At 50.1% G+C, this 19271-nt stretch overlaps 7 protein-coding genes across 7 annotated transcripts; 4 read left to right on the top strand and 3 right to left on the bottom strand.

The window, feature by feature from the left end:
- Nucleotides 1–1608: 1608 nt before the first annotated feature.
- On the top strand, nt 1609–3444 carry GIQ15_01897 (uncharacterized protein; the record flags this gene model as incomplete). Its single annotated transcript, XM_033549314.1, has 2 exons — nt 1609–2694; nt 2758–3444. 2 exons carry the CDS (start codon nt 1609–1611, stop codon nt 3442–3444), a joined length of 1773 nt encoding a protein of 590 aa, XP_033410265.1.
- A 382-nt stretch (nt 3445–3826) lies between these two features.
- GIQ15_01896 (F-actin-capping protein subunit alpha) lies at nt 3827–5044 on the top strand (the record flags this gene model as incomplete). Its single annotated transcript, XM_033549313.1, has 7 exons — nt 3827–3883; nt 3942–3960; nt 4022–4137; nt 4218–4307; nt 4373–4425; nt 4483–4620; nt 4693–5044. The coding sequence occupies 7 exons, from the start codon at nt 3827–3829 to the stop codon at nt 5042–5044; spliced, it is 825 nt and encodes a 274-aa protein (XP_033410264.1).
- Nucleotides 5045–5311: 267 nt separating this feature from the next.
- Nucleotides 5312–7376, bottom strand: GIQ15_01895 (acetylcholinesterase; the record flags this gene model as incomplete). Its single annotated transcript, XM_033549312.1, has 5 exons — nt 5312–6343; nt 6398–6569; nt 6621–6693; nt 6742–6917; nt 6964–7376. The coding sequence occupies 5 exons, from the start codon at nt 7374–7376 to the stop codon at nt 5312–5314; spliced, it is 1866 nt and encodes a 621-aa protein (XP_033410263.1).
- Nucleotides 7377–10779: 3403 nt separating this feature from the next.
- GIQ15_01894 (uncharacterized protein) lies at nt 10780–13644 on the top strand (the record flags this gene model as incomplete). Its single annotated transcript, XM_033549311.1, has 5 exons — nt 10780–11004; nt 11087–12451; nt 12574–12853; nt 12914–13005; nt 13066–13644. The coding sequence occupies 5 exons, from the start codon at nt 10780–10782 to the stop codon at nt 13642–13644; spliced, it is 2541 nt and encodes an 846-aa protein (XP_033410262.1).
- Nucleotides 13645–13965: 321 nt separating this feature from the next.
- On the bottom strand, nt 13966–15474 carry GIQ15_01893 (uncharacterized protein; the record flags this gene model as incomplete). Its single annotated transcript, XM_033549310.1, has 3 exons — nt 13966–14498; nt 14595–14741; nt 14808–15474. The coding sequence occupies 3 exons, from the start codon at nt 15472–15474 to the stop codon at nt 13966–13968; spliced, it is 1347 nt and encodes a 448-aa protein (XP_033410261.1).
- Nucleotides 15475–16186: 712 nt separating this feature from the next.
- Nucleotides 16187–16693, top strand: GIQ15_01892 (uncharacterized protein; the record flags this gene model as incomplete). The annotated part of the gene is made up of 3 exons (XM_033549309.1): nt 16187–16287; nt 16406–16497; nt 16560–16693. The coding sequence occupies 3 exons, from the start codon at nt 16187–16189 to the stop codon at nt 16691–16693; spliced, it is 327 nt and encodes a 108-aa protein (XP_033410260.1).
- Nucleotides 16694–17401: 708 nt separating this feature from the next.
- Nucleotides 17402–18766, bottom strand: GIQ15_01891 (uncharacterized protein; the record flags this gene model as incomplete). The annotated part of the gene is made up of 5 exons (XM_033549308.1): nt 17402–18066; nt 18122–18169; nt 18222–18344; nt 18424–18501; nt 18559–18766. The coding sequence occupies 5 exons, from the start codon at nt 18764–18766 to the stop codon at nt 17402–17404; spliced, it is 1122 nt and encodes a 373-aa protein (XP_033410259.1).
- Nucleotides 18767–19271: the final 505 nt, after the last annotated feature.

Genomic DNA, 19271 nt, shown 5'->3' with positions numbered 1-19271 from the left:
GGACAACTTGCATTACAGGAAAGTGGTTTGGCCCGCTGCCTACGACGGTGACCAGGACAGTTGGCTTACAGTCTGCGGACGTGTCAGTAGATGTCGTGAATGGAGGGTAAAAGTGCAACGAACCTGGAACTGGGCTAGAAGAAGTTTTGACCTTAGTAGGCTTTTTATCCGACGACGGAGGTGCTCCATGAGTGAAACTAGCACCAGGCGTGGTTGTGGTGGGTGGAGGGGCATCTGCCGTAGCTGCGAGAGGAATATTGGAAGCAGCATATGGGATATCGCCCGTTAGTCCAAGGGCAAGGTCACTCTCAACCGATGCCATGGACGAATCCGAGGTTGACGAGGCGTCACTCTCGAGAATACCGTCTTTACTATCGCCATCAAGCTCCATGATTGCTGGTCTCGGTGCGAGCCGTTGAACCTGTCCTTGCACTGGCCCTTGAGCCGGCTCCTGTATTAGGCTGCTTGGCCTCTGTGGCGGGTTCTGAAACGCTGGAGCTGAAGCTGCCAATTCCATAGGCTCCGGCTCTGGTATCGGCGTGAACTTCTGCCGCTTTGTTGGAGGCCCCTCCGAAGGTTCATTCTGATCCATTGTGTATTGCTGGTACTTCTGCCAGAAACCTGGCGGTAACTTGAGGCGTAGAAGGTTATTATCGAGTGAGGTACTGGTTTCACGACTGGAGGCGCCACTTGAAGGGCGCCCTGGGGGTATATACTCGGTAAGCTCACTTAGAGCTCTGATTTGCATCTGGCGCGACAGCATAGTCAGCATAAACGTCTAATCAAGAGAAGTATCCCGGGTGAGAGCAGAGATTAGGGAGTGAAGTAAAGGGCAATCGCCTCAATCTCTCACTTCACTGCCTGCTGTGGTGACGAGCAGCGTTGTGAATATCGCGGAGAGTTCCAATGACATGGTCTGAATAGTTAAATTGGATATATACCTTGTAGCAGAGGACGCTGGTAGCATTGGCTCTGGAAGAGGGACAGTCTGCTCGCGTGTCAACAACGCCAGCGTGCTAACAGACGCGCGAGGGCGCGCTCGACGTCGACGGGAGAGAGAAGAGAAAGCCGTAGATATCTTGCGCTCGTTGATATTTCCCAAACGGGCGAAAGTTGAAGCTTTAATGACATCAATTCACGTGACCTCACCTGTATACAATACTTGCCCCCTATTTCTCTATCTTCTTCTTCAACTATTCTTTTATTACTTCAGACATGACTTTAAATATATATAGCTATATATAGTCCATTAGACATCCATAGAGGTGTCCGGGAATGGGGTGGTTAAGATATTACGACGTATAAGAGTGGTCACGTGAGTTGATGTCATACTTGGACTTCAACTTTGCGCGTAAAATCACCACGAACACGATATATATCAAGGACGGAGGAGACAACGAGAAGAGACTGTTAACGGGTTGAGAGATATCTAGGAGTCGTGTTTGCCGCTGTTGCTGCGCCATGCAGGCGGCGTCTTCCGACGGTCGACATTGAACCAACTACGCGCCGTTCATGCTATAACTACTACCCCCCGAGAGAGACCTGGCTTCGTCGCGAACGAGACAGACGATATATAAACGAGATATACACAACCTCATATACACCGTTATGCCGCAGAGATCGGGGATGGAGGGGCCGCCCGATACGCTCCAGCCTCCCCCACGCGAATCCACGCCGCAAGGCTTCAGAGAGCCGACGAAGAACAGCGACGATGCGCAGAAACCATCGCCGGAAACGCCGCAGAGGGCCAATCGGCCTCATCTTGGGCTCTCGCTGCCCATGCCGCAGCCGTTCAGCCCAAAGAGTGGCCCGCCAGCTGCCCGTATTCCGTTATCCCCGAAGCTAGACTCCTCCCACACATTCGGCTCGCCAGCATCAGTCCTACCACGCCGGTCTCGAGGGCTGGACTTCTCGCGCGCGTGTACCAACCTGCATCATTCGACGCTGGCGGAGTCGTCTCCCGACTCCTCTCCCGTGGTCGGCGGGAGGGGGATTGCCATCCCTCAGCGCCGTGGTACCACCGGCAGCACCGGGATGGTCGGCTCTCCCAGCAGTATGCATCACAGTATCCTCGCATTGGGCGGCAGCCATGTCGATAGGGCGGTTGTTTCAAGCTCCGTGGGTAGCGTGAACATGATTGACTCGGACTCGTCGAGTACTGGAGACGACGACGATGATGGGTCTGTTCATGGCTTTGATCGCGGGGACCCGACGGGAACGACCCCTCAAGCAAAGAAACCTGGTCTCGGGCTTTCTGCCCCTTTCTCCCCGAACTTGATGCCGGTAGCAGGTGCAGACTGGATGTCCGGTTTCTCCGCCGCAAAGGCAAGCCTTATGAACTTCCAGCGAGCGAGGTACCGGAACGGCAAGAAGAGACATAGCTCATCCAGCGCAAGCGGTGCCAGTCCGAGACTAGTATCTACGTCTCGATCTCCGCCAGTAGAAAAGGCATTAGACGGAGCCGGTAGCTTCCTATCGCATATCCCAGCATCGAGAGAGGTCAAATCAAGGCTGGAGGAACTGGGCCATATCCCATCCGACTTCCATCTCTCAGATGGGAGCGATGATGGAGAGAGTGGTAAACAGGCTGGCGTGAGCAGCCCGTCCAGTAGCTCTCTGGCTGGAGGCTCAAATTCCGAGTCTGGTCGTCGGGGCGTCATTCGACGGCCTGTGACCAGGCGGGGAAATCTTTTGGTACGACCTCACTCCTTTATCCTATCTATTTTTTTTTTGGCTTAACTAACCGTTGAGGTGTAGCCTAAACCCAAAAACTTTGCTCGAATAAGGGCTACATTGTTTGAAGAATGTGCGCCCGTCGAGAGCGACACTAAGAAAGAAGCAGAGGTTGTGCGCCAGGTTCGAGAAAACGATTCATCAGTCGCTCCGCAGCCACCATCTATTCTCCCAACTGCATTGGAGATCAACGATTCCTCATCTTCCGGTTTTGCCACGGACGAAAGAAGCCAGAAGCCACCTACCAGCTTCAGTCGACAGGTCTCGCGCAATTCCGGCGGCATCGACTTCTGGAACACCTTTGATGGCCGATACAAGACTCCACCACCGCTCTCGGCAGGCGACTCAACGATGGCGTCTCCAGGCATGGAAAGCGGAATGCTAAGCCGGCCATGCAGAGATATAGATATCGAGCCTGAAATATTTCCCAAGTTCAACAAGCGGCGGCGCGGAGATGACTTTGATTTGGCATCTTTTAAACGTCGGGCTGTCTCTCCGGGGCCCAGCGTACAGAGTAGCCCGGTTCAAGGCCATGTTTCTGCAGGCACAGAGGCAAGCCGAGTCGGCCATCTATCAAAGGCTATCTTGTTCCAGGGGAACCATTCGAGCGACACTGCTTCAAGCAGCACGTCTACGGGCCCGGTGAAACGCGTTGGCCTGCAGGGAATGACCGAGACAAGTGACGGGCTTATGAAAATGAGCATCGATTGATCGATATACTCGTTTTTACTCCTAACTATCTATATTAACCACTTACCCCCTGACCCCACATATTTTTTACATCTATTCGATTTAGCGAGGCATAGCTAGCATCCCCTGTCTACCTACGGCGTTTGAATTTATCTGTATATATTTAATATCCTTAATGAACGCGCTTGATATTCCATCTTCTCCCATCTCCTCCATCTCTTATCGCAGCGGGCTTACCTCAGCGTTGGCCTTGGCGGGCAGTTTCACCAAGTAAACATCCGCCGTCCACCAACTCTCCGCATCGCATCTATACAGCAATTAAGCACATAGACGGCCCCCCCTTTGCATCTTCTAGGCCTATTTATCTAGCTGGGACGACTGTTGACGCTGGCTTATATCCATCATGGCCTCCCACGTTGAGATCGCTTCGTCGTTTATAGAGGGAGCCCCGCCAGGCGAGGTATGCAGGCATCACCGATCCCTCTTTACTGCAGACATACAGCTAATATCTTGTGCAGCTCAGAGATGTTGTTACTGGTGAGATGACGGATACCCGGGCCGGCCTGCTGCAGACCTTTCTAATTGAGCATCGAACTAGATATCAAAGCGTTGACCTCGTCCGGCTCTAACATCATCCCCTCACTCGAGCCGGCATTCAGAAAATACAACGAGTCCCAGCTGACAACGGTGAAGCTGGCCGGAAGCAATCGAGAGGTGCGTTTGAGCTTATACATACAAGGACTGTCGAAAAAATACTTCGTTGAAGACGCTAAACCAGTCGGTCGCTGAAATAGGTCATTGTCAGTGCGTACAACAAGCTTGAAGACGGTCGATACTTTGACGTAGAGAGCCAGACATCCTTCGAGTTTGACCATGTTTCACAAGTACGTTCCGGTTCTGCCTTATCTCGTTACTCGGGACCGTAGGTGCTGACGTTGGAGCTCTATAGACAGCCTCCGCTCCCCGGTCATACACTCTAGAATCTCAGAACTCAGAACTCATGTCAGCTACGCAACCTTTCTTCTTTATCAAGAGCCAACACTGACGTTGTTGATACAGAAAATCATATCTCAAACTCCTCTCTTCGCATTCTCGCGAACATTATCCAAACAGCTCATACGGCGTCTACCCTTCCGAGGACGACTCGTCAATTGCTATCCTTTTGGTTGCGAATAAATACTCTCCCAACAACTTCTGGTACGAGCAATATACATAAAAGTCTTAATCAGGCTATAGTAAAGGAAGGTGACCTGCTTACACTTCATCTAGGAACGGGAGGTACCGTGCGGTGTACAATCTAAAAGTCCCCTCGCCGACCACGATCACCGGCACAATTCATGTCGACGTGCACTACTATGAGGACGGCAATGTCTCCTTAAACAACAAAAAACCAGTCTCCATCTCCATACCATCGGCATCTCCAGCCGACACTGTTTTCAAACGCATTGTCACCGCAGAGCGAGAGCACCAGGAGGAGTTGAATGATGCATTTAGCCGGCTATCCGAAGGAGCGTTCAAAGGACTACGTCGACAGCTGCCGATTACACGGCAGAAGGTTGAATGGGAGAATATCAGTGGGTACAGGCTTGGAAAGGATATATCCGGTGGTACGAGATATTGATAAATCGCGCTAAATGAGAGACATGTAGATGAAGCGCATGTTATACAATTGTAGCTCATAATTGGCAGATCTTACTTAAACCCCCATTGGGTGATACCAGACATCTTAAACTCATGGTAGAAGATTCCACTCGGCTGTCAAAGAGCCACTGAAAATAGTTGGTTATCATTATCATTACCGCGCCTAGGAGATATTTCCATGTATTTATATGCACCATCTATACAGAATATAGAACGCACTCCTTCCTTGCTAACTAATGCAAGTCGATCATTGTTCGGACAGGATACTTCTTTTCCACCAAAAGTCACACTCCGCCTTGGTGTAACTGATATTTCCCAGCTTAGCGGATATACCGAGATTATGCCCTCCAGCTCGCTCGTCGTTACCTTCCCCCAAGATCATGACACTATCTTTCGAGCCGACGTTAAATGGAATCCACTTGGGTCTGCTGGCATATCTCCCCTTAATACCGTTGGGGTCTCCGGTGGTGACGAAGGAGGTAAAGTAGGCATGCAGAAAGCCTGATATTTGCTCCTGTGTCTTGGATATGCGTCGAACTCCAGGGTTATACAGCTCATACTCGGCCTGATCGCCGTGGCTGGCACCTCCTTTGAGAGTCTTGTTTACCGCCCAGTGATAAAGGAAGACTGGAGGCTTTTGAGCCACTGAGGCAAGGTATGCTGTTTGCTGGATTGGGCATATATAGGCATACTGCCCATACGCTGCCGTGGCGCGCTTATACTGTGAGCCAACCTTGATAGGGCGCGTATCGATGTAAGGCGAAGATTTAACGGTTTTTGGGTCCGGGTATAGTTTGTTAAGTGTGTTGACATCCTCACTAGACATGGCAGGTATCAACTCTTTAAAGAATTTAGTGAACGCCGCCGAGCTATCCAGATCTGACGGCGCGAACGGAGAGCCCTCGTCGGTGTTGAAGCCGGTCAGGATCGGAACCTTGTTCCACTGTTTAGAGGCCCAGGCATGTATGGGAGCTTCCTTGATGATGTCGCCGTCGATGACGGGTTGGAATGCCCACCGGTCAGATGGGTTGTAGCGGTTGAATATGTCGATTGAAGCCTGGCCAACGGTCTCGACGGGTTGTTTCCGGAGACACGAGATGATATCTGCGCCATGAGCATTGGAGCAGCCGGCCGCCACCACGAACTCGGAAAACTGCACTTCAGGCAGGGGGGCATTGTACGGGTAGACGGCGCGGGCCGTGGTTGCACCAGACTCTAGCAACGCTCGGTGGAAGAGCGGGCGGGAATCATGCTGGAGATACATGATATGATGGCCGATCTGCCAGGAGTCAGTGTCGATATCATATTATACATGGCAAGGAATACTACTTACCGAGTGAGCTCCGGCCGAGAGTCCCATGATAGTAACCTGATTTGGGTCCCCGCCGAAGGCTTTGATATTATCCTGAACCCATTTCAGGAGCAAGAGCTGGTCGTACAAGCCAGCGTTTAGCAGCTTTTCCTTGGCCATGATACCTGATGACAGGAATCCAAAGGCCCCGAGACTGAGAGGCGTGGTTAGCTTCCTGCCTCTCAACCGGGAGTAGAGCTCTTACCGATAATTGAAGTTGATAGCAATGAAGGGCTTCTCCGACCAGGCCAGCAGTGCTGCCGTGTCGTGGTATCTCCCTGTCCCAGTTAGATATGCAGTAAAAGGAGTACGGACAGATGACGTACCGGCTCCCAGGTTAAAGGCGCCTCCATGGAAATAAACCACGACGGGGAGATTCTGTCCAGGCTTCGTGTCCATGGGACGGAATACGTTCACACTGAGGCAGTCCTCGCCCCATTCCCGAACAAGCCCTTCCAGAGAGCCGCCGATGCATCTATCAATGTCAGCCACGTACTCCCATCTATATAGACAGTCAAACATGCATAGAAATCCAGGGTAGACAGTACCGATTGCCATATTTCGATGCGTCTATCGTCGCCGACGACTGCTTCACAGGCTCCGGCCTGGCAAACCTCTTCGCCCCCGTCAGCGGGAGGGCGTAGGGGATGCCCAAGAAGGCCTCCAGCGGGTGTGGGAAATCAGCATCGTCGCGAATCTTCCCGACCACGGTGCCCTGACGCAGCACGGCGACGGGCGCCTGGCGAGCGAGCAGCAGGGAGGCCGTGAGATGCGCCCACGACGGTAGAACGGCCGTGAGGGTGCGTTCGGAGAGCAGCGACCTGCGCAGGCTTCGCAGCGACGGCGAGAATGAAGACGGCGTCGCGGAAGAATAGGAGGCCCCTGAGAAGACCGCCGCCAGGACGGCGCCCAGCAGGAGCAAGGTGAGCGCTATTCTGGCCTGGCGTCGACTGGAAAACATCGAAGCGATGAGGTTGCTGATGGACCGTCCTGAAACCTGGGGAGTCGACCGGGGATGGGGATACATCGCGTGTCCGGGCAGATCGGTCGCCATCCTTGCTGAAGCTACTATCCACGACTTGTATAGATGCAGATATCAACCAAGCACCGCCGTCAGCGGCCGTTGCAGCCACCTTTATATAGATCGCTGCGGCCTTTCTCCTGCGACCTTTTCTTTCGCACTATCTTTTGCGGCTTTACTTTTTCCACTCTGGCGGCAGCTCGACGCCCATCCGCATGACAAAAGCGCGCCGCGGACAGCTTCGATATTGATTAATTTCACAAGTCACAACCACCTTGACCCTGGTGCCTCGCTCTTCGGCTGACCTGGAGATGCGACCCGCTGCACGCAAACGGGTCTGGGGTAGCCCAAAGTCACCCGATCGACGGGGGTTTAGGGTGGTTTATAGTCCCTTGATCTCGAGATTCTGATCCTACCCACAGCAGAGCGGGAGTTACACCGCATCCTAGACGAAGTACGACAAAGACGAACGAGCCGCAGGATGCGGATGCTATGCCTGGGTCGCGCCTCAACCTGGCCGGCGTCGTCCTCCGCTGCATATCCCTGGCTCGAGCCTGTTCTGTGCGATATCACGCCTACCCCCTATGCTGCACGCCATATGTATGCAACGGTAGATGGTTACTCTGCCCTCCCGCCGCTCCGTGTGATGGTTCGACTACCTGGCCAACCCCTCAGTTGTCGGTTCTATCTTGAATCTAGGCCGAGTTTGTGCTGGGAGGATGCATCATATACATCCATAGCAGCCGTCACCCCTGGATCATCCTCACGTTGACTGAGGCACCAGACGGTCTAGATAGAAGCCTTGGCTGCATGTTCCTTTTTATTTTAGTCCTCTTTGCTGGGTGGTCAACTCGCCGTCTATCACCTCGTGTTCACCGTCGATCCGCCAGATGGCTGCTAACCTAGTTAACTATATTCCGCGGCTCCAACGGCAGGCAAGCCTCTTCTCCAGTTCGCGGCAGATCCTGGGTATCAATTCCCCTCGCTGACGTTCATCAATATATACATCTATTCTATATCAACGGCTGCATGGAGGCACGGCTCGCAAAGACAGGGGATTTCAGACATCCGGCACTTACGTATATCTTCTCACCGGCCATCTCGCTAGAACGACTTGCGTGGGTTTAAACTGAGTGTCGTCGTAAGCACATGCTATCTCGAGAGATACCTAGACTTAACTTTCTGAACGCTCGACAGTGCTGAACTTTATGGTCAGAGCATATCGTAAAGTCCTGCAGTGCGAACTTACTTTGTACCGGCGAAGGCATGTCAACAAAAGAGGCTTATAACTGCCAGGATCGAAGGTGGCAAGACATGATAAACCATGCTCCGAAGGGATTAACCGCTTGAATTTTACTCGAGATACCCGGTATTCCTATAAATAGCGTGGGATATTACATGTCGGCACGCAGAAAAGCCAGATTGGACCTTTACTTAGTAAGGTAGCATAACTTAGGTAGTTCAATATATCCTTTAGCAAGAGTACTAGACTCTCTCTAAACTACCTAAGTCTCTCTAGGCTCTCTTTGGCCTTAGACTTATCCGGAGGTTACCCTTTCAGCCTGTTAGATATCTTCATAGGCTATCTAAGGAGTGTATAGTTATCCGGAGAGCAGTATCACAACCCTAAACAAGCAATTCAAGCAATGCCGAGGGTTTCGCCTTTGACCAAGCTCGCAGGTCGTTCTCTGGCCAACGCACCAGCCCCTGCCGCCTTAATGGTGTATACCTGCTCAGAGAACCTGGATAATAGAATACTATCGAGTCTGATGAATCTAAGTCTTATATCAAGTCTGATCAAGTCTAAGTCTGACATTGAGTTGACATCAAAAACTTCCAGGCCGGTCATGTGACTATCCGGAATATAGATGATCCATCCCGTATCTCCAACCAATCAGATGGTATAAACATATTACTAATCTAGTCACCTGACCAGTATGCTCTTTCTGCGTGTAAAAAGCTTCATGTTGACTTCTCCTGTTCGATATACTGAAACTCCATGCAGATATCTATCTCGAGGGAGTACGGAGTATACGGAGTGTGTACAGAAGAGACACGAATTGTACGGTAAGGAGCAGATGTGTCACTCTCTTGTTACTGGCAGCGTTATAACTCCGTACTCCTGAGCCGATATCACCCTGGAATGATGAATGGCTGGGCGATCCGCCAGGGGACTAGATATATTTAACCGAACTTTGTCCACTTAACTGTGATCATATAGGATCTCCTTGTTAATATCATCGACATCCCAGCTATTGCAGCATGTCATTCGCGGCCACCAATCGGAGCCAAGGTCGGAGTATTCAATATGAGGTGCAACGACTGCAACGCTGCTGAGGTCACCGGCTGCTTAGCTGGAGATTGTTATCTTCTTACCGAGATTAAACTGCATGCTTCATCATCGTTACCAACGCTAGCTACTCTGTGCCAGTAGTTCTTGGCTGATATATAATCATGCAGGGGGTACGGAGTAGCAATGCGGCTCACGCTTAGTTACCAACCAACTTCAACTTCACCTCACCAACACCCTCAACAGTATCAAACCAGCACTCCGTACACCCCGCAGAACACCATCTTGCCGAGTTGCAGGCGGGTTTTCCTCCTGCGCCTGGCTGCCACAATGGCTGGCCGAGAAATGGAGCGATTTGGCAACTGTGCATGGGGCTCGATGATCCCAAAGACACTTGTTCCTGCGTATACCAGGCCCAATATTTGTGCGGCCTCGCTTTAGTGCCTGGCTAGGATAGCATTCTACCACTGATTACTATCTATCTACGTCCAACCCGCTCCCAATGGCGGCACGAACCACCTCTTTAGTGCAATGTGAACGGAGTTTACGCCCGTCCGCCTAGGCTGAACGTTTCAGTCTGCTTATATATGGATTGCCTAGCTTCTCGTAAGCTAGACATCTAACTCCGTGCCTGGTTCCTGCGTCTCGGCGACGGCTGCCACGACTCTTCCAACTCCCATGATATCCAATTAGCGCCCAGCTTCACTCGCGCAAGAGTTATGGCTACATCTGCTGGCCCTTCGAGATGATCGATGCATAGGTGATCGTACTTTTATAAGCTGCTTGAGGCATGCTTAGAGATATGTGCGCACCGATCTCTCCATTCGATTACCCCGGCCTATGATGGAAGCCAACTGCATTGCCTTCAACCCTTAATCTAAGATGGCGATGATATTGACAAGAGATTGTCTACTTAAAGCCCATCGGCTCCCACCAGCATGCCATTCCTCGACCCAGAGACAGAGATCAGCCAAAGGCGATACTCCTTCAATTTGACTACTTCAGTTTCTTCGCCCAAGATTTACGGATTGCCTTGCCCTTGATCCCTCCCAAATGAAACTCTCATTCTTAATCCTGCTTTTTAGCATCATCCTACCCGCAGCCCATGCGCAGGCCGGTAAAAGCATACACCAGCCTGATCACCAGACGATAGCTTCCTGGGAAAAGAAGGGCTGGTGTTACGCTTATCTTGGCGCTTGGAACTCAGAAAAATCTTTGGCCCCGTGCAAACATTACTGTAAAGGAGGCAATAGCAAGGATGGACCAAATGATCTCTCGGTATGAACTTCCCTACCTTATGATTTTTCTCTCCTCATCCTCCTCTTCTAGGAAAATTGATTTGCTAATATTTACACTGTAGTGTAAACTTGTTGGAATCTCTGCAAAGGACGTAGCCAAGCAAGGTTTCCTATATACAGACGACGATGGCAAGGAATTCGTGCCCGGCGAATGTGAATGCAACCTCGCCTGGCTTGGGGACCTTGTTCTTAAAACGCTCGAGGGACTTGAAAAACTGGATGATATTTTATGTGGCGTGTTTGCAACAACAATTGATATTATTCTTGAAGTTGCCCTCTCCGCCACCCCCGTTGGCCAACTTAAGAGAATAGGCACATTCATCAAGGGCGCCAAAACCTTCGCTGAGAATGGGTTAGGCGTAGCTGACTTCTTTGGGGGTTGGATCACCCCTGTTTGTGGCAAAGATTGGAATAAGGAGGTGGAACCCACGGTCTTTGAGGTCTTGGCCCACGCTCCGGACGATCTTGGAACCAGCGCAGGCTGCATGAGGGCGGAAGGCTGCGTCCAGACTAGAGATTTCGCCATTCGTCGAGCCAAGGGCGGCTCTGGGAAGAAAAAGGGCGGCTCTGACAAGAAAAAGAACGACCCGAAGCCGAAGGACGAGAAACCCAAGCCGAAGGATGAGAAACCTAAGCCGAAGGATGAGAAGCCTAAGCCAAAGGACGAGAAACCCAAGCCAAAGGACGAGAAACCCAAGCCAAAGGACGAGAAACCCAAGCCAAAGGACGAGAAACCCAGGCCAAAAGACGAGAAACCCAAGCCAACAGAAACGAAGCCCAAGCCAACAGAGACAAAGCCTAAGCCAACAGAGAAAAAACCCAAGTCGGAGTCTACAAAGCACGAAAATAAGACGACGACGAAGGCCTCCAAGTCAGCTACAAAAAGTACCGCACACCCAACATCTACGAAGGATGGACACAAGTCAATACCCACAAATCACTCCAAGTCGAAGACTACGCAGCATGGCCCTAAGTCGAAGACTACAGATAGAGACAGCAAGTCGACAACTACAAAGCCGCCAAAGTCAACGGTTACAAATAAAGACGGCAAGTCGACATATACAAAGCCGTCTAAGTCAACTACAAATGGTACCCTGAAGTCAACTTCCACGCATAAAAGCACCAAAGTGTCCTCTACCAAGACTCAGCAGCCGTCAGCTACCCCTTCTAGCTGCAGCCCTAGCAAGCAATGCAAACGAGGTAAAGGAGGAAAGGGTAATGAAAAGTGTGCTGGAGGCTGTGCTAAGATTCAGGCATGGGAGCCTGAGTTTTTTAATAAAGACGACTCGGCAAACTTGGCCATTCGAGGAACCGGCTTTTTCGGCTTGGGGATGCGAGAGCTGGCGAAGCGTGACTATAAGGACGTTAAATTATGTGGAATTGAGGTTAGGACTGAAAATTACCCGTCTGGGGGTGAACTAATGAAGGTACGTCCTACTCAATTCATTCACTGATGGACCTGGCTACAGGCAGCCTCTTAGGGGTGCTTGTGGTCGGGCACTTTACTAACTCCTCGCCCTGATATTTACTAACCTTTGACGAAATTCAGACCAAAGGGATTAGTGATGATATTATTTACGCTCTGGAAGACCCCACCGATTGTGGAAACTTTGACTTTGGGAAACGCTCAAACAACATGCATACTGTCTATACGGATCCCGATCTTAGTAACGGCCTGAGGCTCGCGACCGAGCATGTTATTGAAGCCCAACTTATCGACCAATTTTTCACGAATACTTCGAAAACGCTTAAAGAAACACTCCCTGACCCATTTGATAAATCCGGGAAAAAAAAGGTGGATTTATGCACTTACATCAAGGCCTTTTGGGGTAGGGACAGTACATATCCACGACCACAACCAACAATTAATGGAGTAACTAAACCGCCAGCCCAATGGATCGCTGATCAATACCCTACCACGCATCAATGGCCAGAGGAGTTTCTCTTGCTTCCTAATGATGTCAATAGGTTGAAAGCTGACGTAGGTTTCTTTTTGCCCCTCCCTACATATCCGCTCCGCGGCTAACTTTTATTCCAAAAGGTATGGAAAACCAAGGTCAAAAATATCGTTGGGTCGGCCTTTCTAGACCCACTCACCAAGGCACAATCCATACATAAGAATGATTTTCTCAAGACAAAAGAGCTCCATGAATCCAAGCATGTGATAGCACTTGTGAAGTTCAAGGATATGATGTCTGTATACAGGTATCATAACGAACCTAGGGTAATAGAGATCTTCAAGAAACAATCGGGTCGCATATCGAGTATCCTTGAAACCCTTGAGGATGCGATGGAAAGTCTGCCATTTGGGGGTCAGAATACACCACATGCGAACCGCTACAAACCTCAGGGTTTATCACTAAAATGGAAAACATGGATCAAACAGCATGCTGATTACCGCATGTCCGTATTTGACAGTTTTTTTACAACTAATTACCCGAAATTTGTACAGGCAAGGATACGCTTGGAGGCTGAATTGAAAAAATTGAAGGACAAAAAGAGCAAAAAACCGCTAGATTGCAAGGCTCAGGAAAGATACGAGTTGGTCATTGGGTATCACAATGATGCAGAAGCAGCATACACTGATATGAGGACCACAGCATGGACGAATCCATTCTAAAACATAGAATTTAGAGATTATTTCGCATTGCTTTTAGCATATGTTACCCATTTATTACCTCTCTTTCACATATCTTCCACTGTACACTGGTTAGTAACGATACTCACCTTGTAAATAATGATTGAATAGATTACATTGATAGTACTTGGTAGTATCCACTGCTTTCGAAGGGTTGAATAATAATAGGTGGGCTATATCGTAGACATGCTTTCCGAGCCCTTGACTGGGGGTTCAGAGAATATAGTATCACTTCAGGACGAGTAGAAACCCCACATTTATATTTCCGTAACAGGCGATAAAGGAGACTTGAAGGTCCTTAGTCTAAGGGGGTGGACAGTAGGGTACGCAGTTAACATAAACTATCGACCCGTCCGGGCCTAAAGCCTCCATCCAATACTTCTCGATATCCTCATCAAGGCGCCAGTCTTGTACATCGCATATTAAGCTAGGTCTCCTGATTACTGAAAGACCACTACCGAAAGGCGGTTCAGTGCCAGGCGCACAATAAAAAATGCCAAATTGCCGTTTTGAACCCTTGGTCTTCACGTATTTAGGAGATAACTCCGCTTCTACAAAACGCACGCCAACCGCCTCGATAGAAGGCGCATAACGGACAGCACGTGCCATAGCAATTAGAAGAGGGTTCATCCTTTCTGGTATTGGAATGATACGGAAGAAGTTGCAGGTGTCTTCGGTTCCTCGTAATGTCTGGTCGTCTGCGCGCGTGGCCCCTATAAATTCGGGGTGAGACGCAATGTTCGGGTCACCCATGAAGTACCAGTCTCCATCTGGTGTAGTTGGCGCAACCCAAACGTATATATCCCTCATGTTTGGCCAAAATGGTACTGGGGCGTCTTTAATGTTGTCATAAGGCCAGAAAAACTCAGGTGAAATAACATGGGACCCGCTAAAAATCACAGATGAAACACCTGCTCGCTGAAAGAACTTACCCAGGGCAAGGTTCATTGGATCCACGCGCGAGGAAGGTAAAGCGTAATTTGGGGGGGAACTTGCGTCGTCAAGTGGACAGGAGAACTCCATTCTGAGATCGAATGCTCCTAAGGATTGAGTATATAAGGAAAGGGCATTTGCAAACGCTGAATCCGGTTAGTTAGCTGGCTATATAAACAATAATTTTAGCCTAACAAGTCCCTTATACATACCAGGACGAATTATCTTCCGGGTCTCATTATTGATGCATTCTCGGCGATCGTAGTAATCAGTGGTGCAACGTTTTAGATTTTTAAGCTTGCCTGCAATAAGAATTCCGGATGCTGGGTCAAGCATGCGAGTATAGTCGTGGCAACCAGAAAAGAATGTGGATACACATGATAGGGTAGGTAGCTTTTGATGGTTTAGTAGCTGGATATATGTTCCTCGGAGTTTTATGGCATCATCTCCATCGAAGTCATCGCACGGCGACTTTATATAGGTTATAGTTAGCTGTAACCCATCGCCCTTTCTGCGATTTCTCTTGACGTCTTCATCCCCATCGAACGTTTCGAGCACCTGGAAGAGCTTAAGGATGGTGGTAGAGAATATTTGGTTATTGACCTCCTTATGCTGATGGTAGTTATCTCCATCATACGCTGGTAGATGGATCTTTAAAAAGAGCTGCTTAACAAGGGATTTCCGATGTGACTCTGTTTCCCGAAAGAGCTCTGCAAAGGATGAAAGCTCAGATTCGTTAACGCGGATTCTGTTGAAGTAGAACCGTTCAATGGCACGCTGCCAACGTCTGGAGACAGTCACATATTTCATGAAACGTTTTGGATTTACTTCGATATACTCGAGGATGGACAAAAATAGCTCCTGCGGGATAGTTTCCATGGCTATGATAGCTTGTATTATTCTGTGTTTGGGTCAAGCCGGCTGGATAGAGCAGTGAACCGAAGTCCTGACATCTGTTAGTATATGGAGTCTTCAAACACAGAAGTCCACCAACCGAGAAACGCGAATCGTGACCAGAGCATGCACAACTCCGGCTACTCCATCTCGTCTGCTAGCTGAACTTCGACTGCTGAGTGATTGAAGTGAAGTTGCGGGTTGAGGTTGCGGGTTGAAGTGAAGTTGGAGGTTGAAGTTGGAACCCGCGTATCTCAATCACCTGACTGGCCCTTTTACCCCTGGTCCGCAGCAATAAATGAATATATAGACAAGGGCCGGAGTATCTATATTACTGAGGATGTCGGGTTAGAGCTGCGAGGATATATAGATCAGCAAGTATGGAGTAAATAAAGAATATAAGAAATAAAGTAAACAGCTAACTTTCCATCTATTTATATACACCCTTTGAGTGGCTGCAAAAGACCCGAGAAGCTGCCATTCTATAACGTAATATACGGATAAAACTAGAGAACACTAGCTATTATAGTTGGCTAGGTCGAGGCCTTCCCCAAAGTCCAGATATCCCAGATCTCGAGTCCTCGCGACCACCATACACAGCAGATATATCTACGGCTTATCCCACGTCGCCACGCCGTACAGCACCCAGAGGCCCCTTTCCCTTCCACCGCGCCGCCCGAACCAGCAGAGCATCGAGATGGCTACCCGTCGCGGGGCGTCGAAGGAGACACAGTCCGAGGTCGCGAGTCCCAGAGTAGCCCAGCCAGTAGGAAATCCAGAGTACAGGACTCTCCCCGGGTATGTCTTCGTCGAGAGCCCATAAACTCCGTCTGTCGTTGTGTTATCGTTGCTGCTTTGGTCTATCGGGAGGCGCGTTCAATGCGATTATAGCTAACTGGTCATCTCTACCGGACAGCGGAGTCCTGTGGAAGTTCATACTGTACTCGGTTCTAATCGTCTGCTGTCCTCTGGCGACATACTTCGGAACCGTCAATCGAGTGTTTGAAGGTGCGATATGCCATATTCCTTCCACGGCGGTCTTGGGACGAGAGCTAAATGTTCGGATATAGGGAATTCCACATACGCCGGCGCGGCAGCAGCTGGAGCGGCCAACATTATCCTCATCACCTATATCATCTTCGCGATCCGTGAGGACGTCGAGAACGAGAAGAAGGCGGACGCAGAGTTCAAGAAGCAGAAGTAGCGAGGGTGCAGACGAGCAATGGTTGGACATGGGAGGAGGCCGTTGATCGAGATTCTATATCGGTGGCCATATTCAGCACTGTTAGCAGATGCCTTAATGCCTGTATGATTTATCTACGTGGACCTTAGCCTGAGAAAGGACATGACCGGGTCGTGAATGTTGGATTCTCTTTTCAATAGTATATACAGTAAAAAAAAATCGTGGAATATAATCACAACGCCAGCCTCTTGAACTCGCGAGCTCAAATACAACACTTGTAACAAAAAGTCGAGGTATCAAGTAAATCGCCATCCTTCCATTCATACCGCACCGTGCCAGATATACGTACTGGAAAATACCAGATCAAGACCAATAAACACAAACATATTAAAGAACAAAACGTATTCAACAAACGAAACCTTCATGATTAGTGTTGTAAGTGACCAGCTTCTGCAACGGCGTAATCCTCGTCTTGGTCCGAAAGAAAAAGGGAAAGAAATCAAATAACAAATGATCGTAATATCATCAAGCATGTGTCCACCAGGTAGAATAATAAACAAACGAAATTAAATAGGTTCTTCTTGTCAGCATTAGTAGTCCCATAAAACAACAATAAATTTTAGCCCAACATGTAACTGCAAGGGCGGCCTGTTGGTAGAAAACAAGGCTGCCATCGGAGCGCGAAGGAAGGGTTATTTATCGTACATGGTAAAAGCGAGAATTCAACGGCTAAAACCTGCTGAGCCGTCGCTTGAACCAGCTTTTGCGTTTTTCGTCTTGTGGCGTGGCAGCTGCCTTTCCTGCCGCGGACGGGGCGAGGTTGGTCGCATCCTTTGGCGGGACACCGGGCGCTGCTGGCTGTGGTTTGTGAAGGGGCTCCTGAGGCCGCTGGTCTGACGGCTGCGTGGTCTGGCGCTGGTTTAGAAACGAAGCCTGCGACTGGTCTAATTGCGGGTCAGTTCCAAAGCCTGAGAAGCCATATGTTTCGCCCGAGGGCGGGTGGTCTTCATATTTCGGCTGTCCCTGGGGCTGCTGCTGGTGGAGCTGCTGCTGCAGTCTGTCCACGGAGCTGTTGACAGAACTGGGATCCGTCGAGTTCATCCAATGGTCCACCGAACGGTTGCCTGAGCCGGACGGAGAGTTGGAGTTTGGGTTTTCGTTCTGGTTCTGGTACTGAGGCTGCGAGTTGTATGGGTTTGAGGGGTTCTGGGTATAATTAGGGTCGGAGTTTGTTCGTGGGGAATTGCGACGGGCGCGGTATGGGCGTTGGTTGCTGTAGTTGAATTGGCTCTGGTCTCCATAGCCATCAATGTAGCTCTCTGGTCGTGACTGGTAGCCGCGGGATCCATGGTAGCTATCGTATCCGCCTCGCTGGTAGTGCATATTCGACCGATCTGAACATGTTAGCACATCTCTTTTAAATCTATTTAAGGAGATATAGTGACATACCGCCACCGAAGAAGCTTGTTGGCCGGCTGTAGCCATTTGTACTTTCGTCTGCGAAATATGAATTAGCGTGGTTCATGGTAGCACTATCGAAGCTATTTACCAGGACGGGCGTAGGACATCCGCCTGCTGCCATATGTGCCGTCAATTGCAGCCTCAAAGGACTTTATCGTGTCTAGCGGCCTCTCGAACCGATAACGGGTCGGATTTGACAGGTCCGGTTCAGCTATGGCCATGTTAGCTGCGATCGAGTGTATGAAAGATCGAGTGCAGGATGCGAGATCGAGTATATGAAGGAGACGAACTGATGAGATTCCCGAAGCGGTCCTTGTGCTGTACGCCTCGCAGCTGGCCGAGACTGGACTCCTGCAGTGCGATTGTAGCTAGAAACCTGTCAGAGGTCGTGGCCGGTGAGAATCAAGGTCGAGCATCGAACATACCGGGCTGCGCTTCGCTCATGGCCAGCGTGGGGTCGGCGTGAGTGCGCATCTTGCGGCTGGACGGCCGCTCCGTCGTCGTGTCTGACGAATCTGTCTTCTTCCTGGCATGTCCAAAGCCTTGACTCTGGTTCTGGCTGGCGGACTTCTTCGACCTGTTGCTGGCGTAGCTCAGCACCCGCCCAAGCTTCCCGGTCTTTTGCTCTGCCATGTCGCCGGTAGTCGATGTAACGAGTGTATATTCGGCAATCCGCAGTGTTCGACAGGAGGAGCAGCAGCGATAAAAGAGCGAACAAGGACAGGACAGGACGCAAGGTGGCGCGCGTCGTACCAGGCTCCGCAGATGTACGCTGTGTAAGCAGGGCCAGCAGAGTTTGGCGGGCGAGGATGCGCTGGTGTGGGCGATGTCTCGGACGCTGCGATGACGCTGCGACAGGTGTGGCTGGTCCGTACTAGTTAGTGCGCTGGCCGATGCTGGTTAGTTGGCTGGAGTTCGCGCTTCTTGGTGGTTTCTTGGTGGTTTACTGGATGGTTTACATGGTTTATACATGGCTTATACATGGCTTATACCGGTTGGGCCGAGGCTACAAGCCACATTATGTAATACGGACAATCGTTTATCCTTACCTTACTAATATGACGTGGAAGACCATACCTAGGACGCAAGGAGACAAGAGAGAAGAGAAGAGACAAGACAAGAGAAGAGACGAGAGACA

This window comes from Arthroderma uncinatum (assembly GCF_011692745.1).
Source record: "Arthroderma uncinatum strain CBS 119779 chromosome Unknown scaffold1, whole genome shotgun sequence".
Classification (NCBI taxonomy): Eukaryota; Fungi; Ascomycota; class Eurotiomycetes; order Onygenales; family Arthrodermataceae; genus Arthroderma; species Arthroderma uncinatum.
The sequence above is the reverse complement of the archived record's forward strand: the minus strand, read 5'-3'. Positions and strand labels throughout refer to the sequence as shown.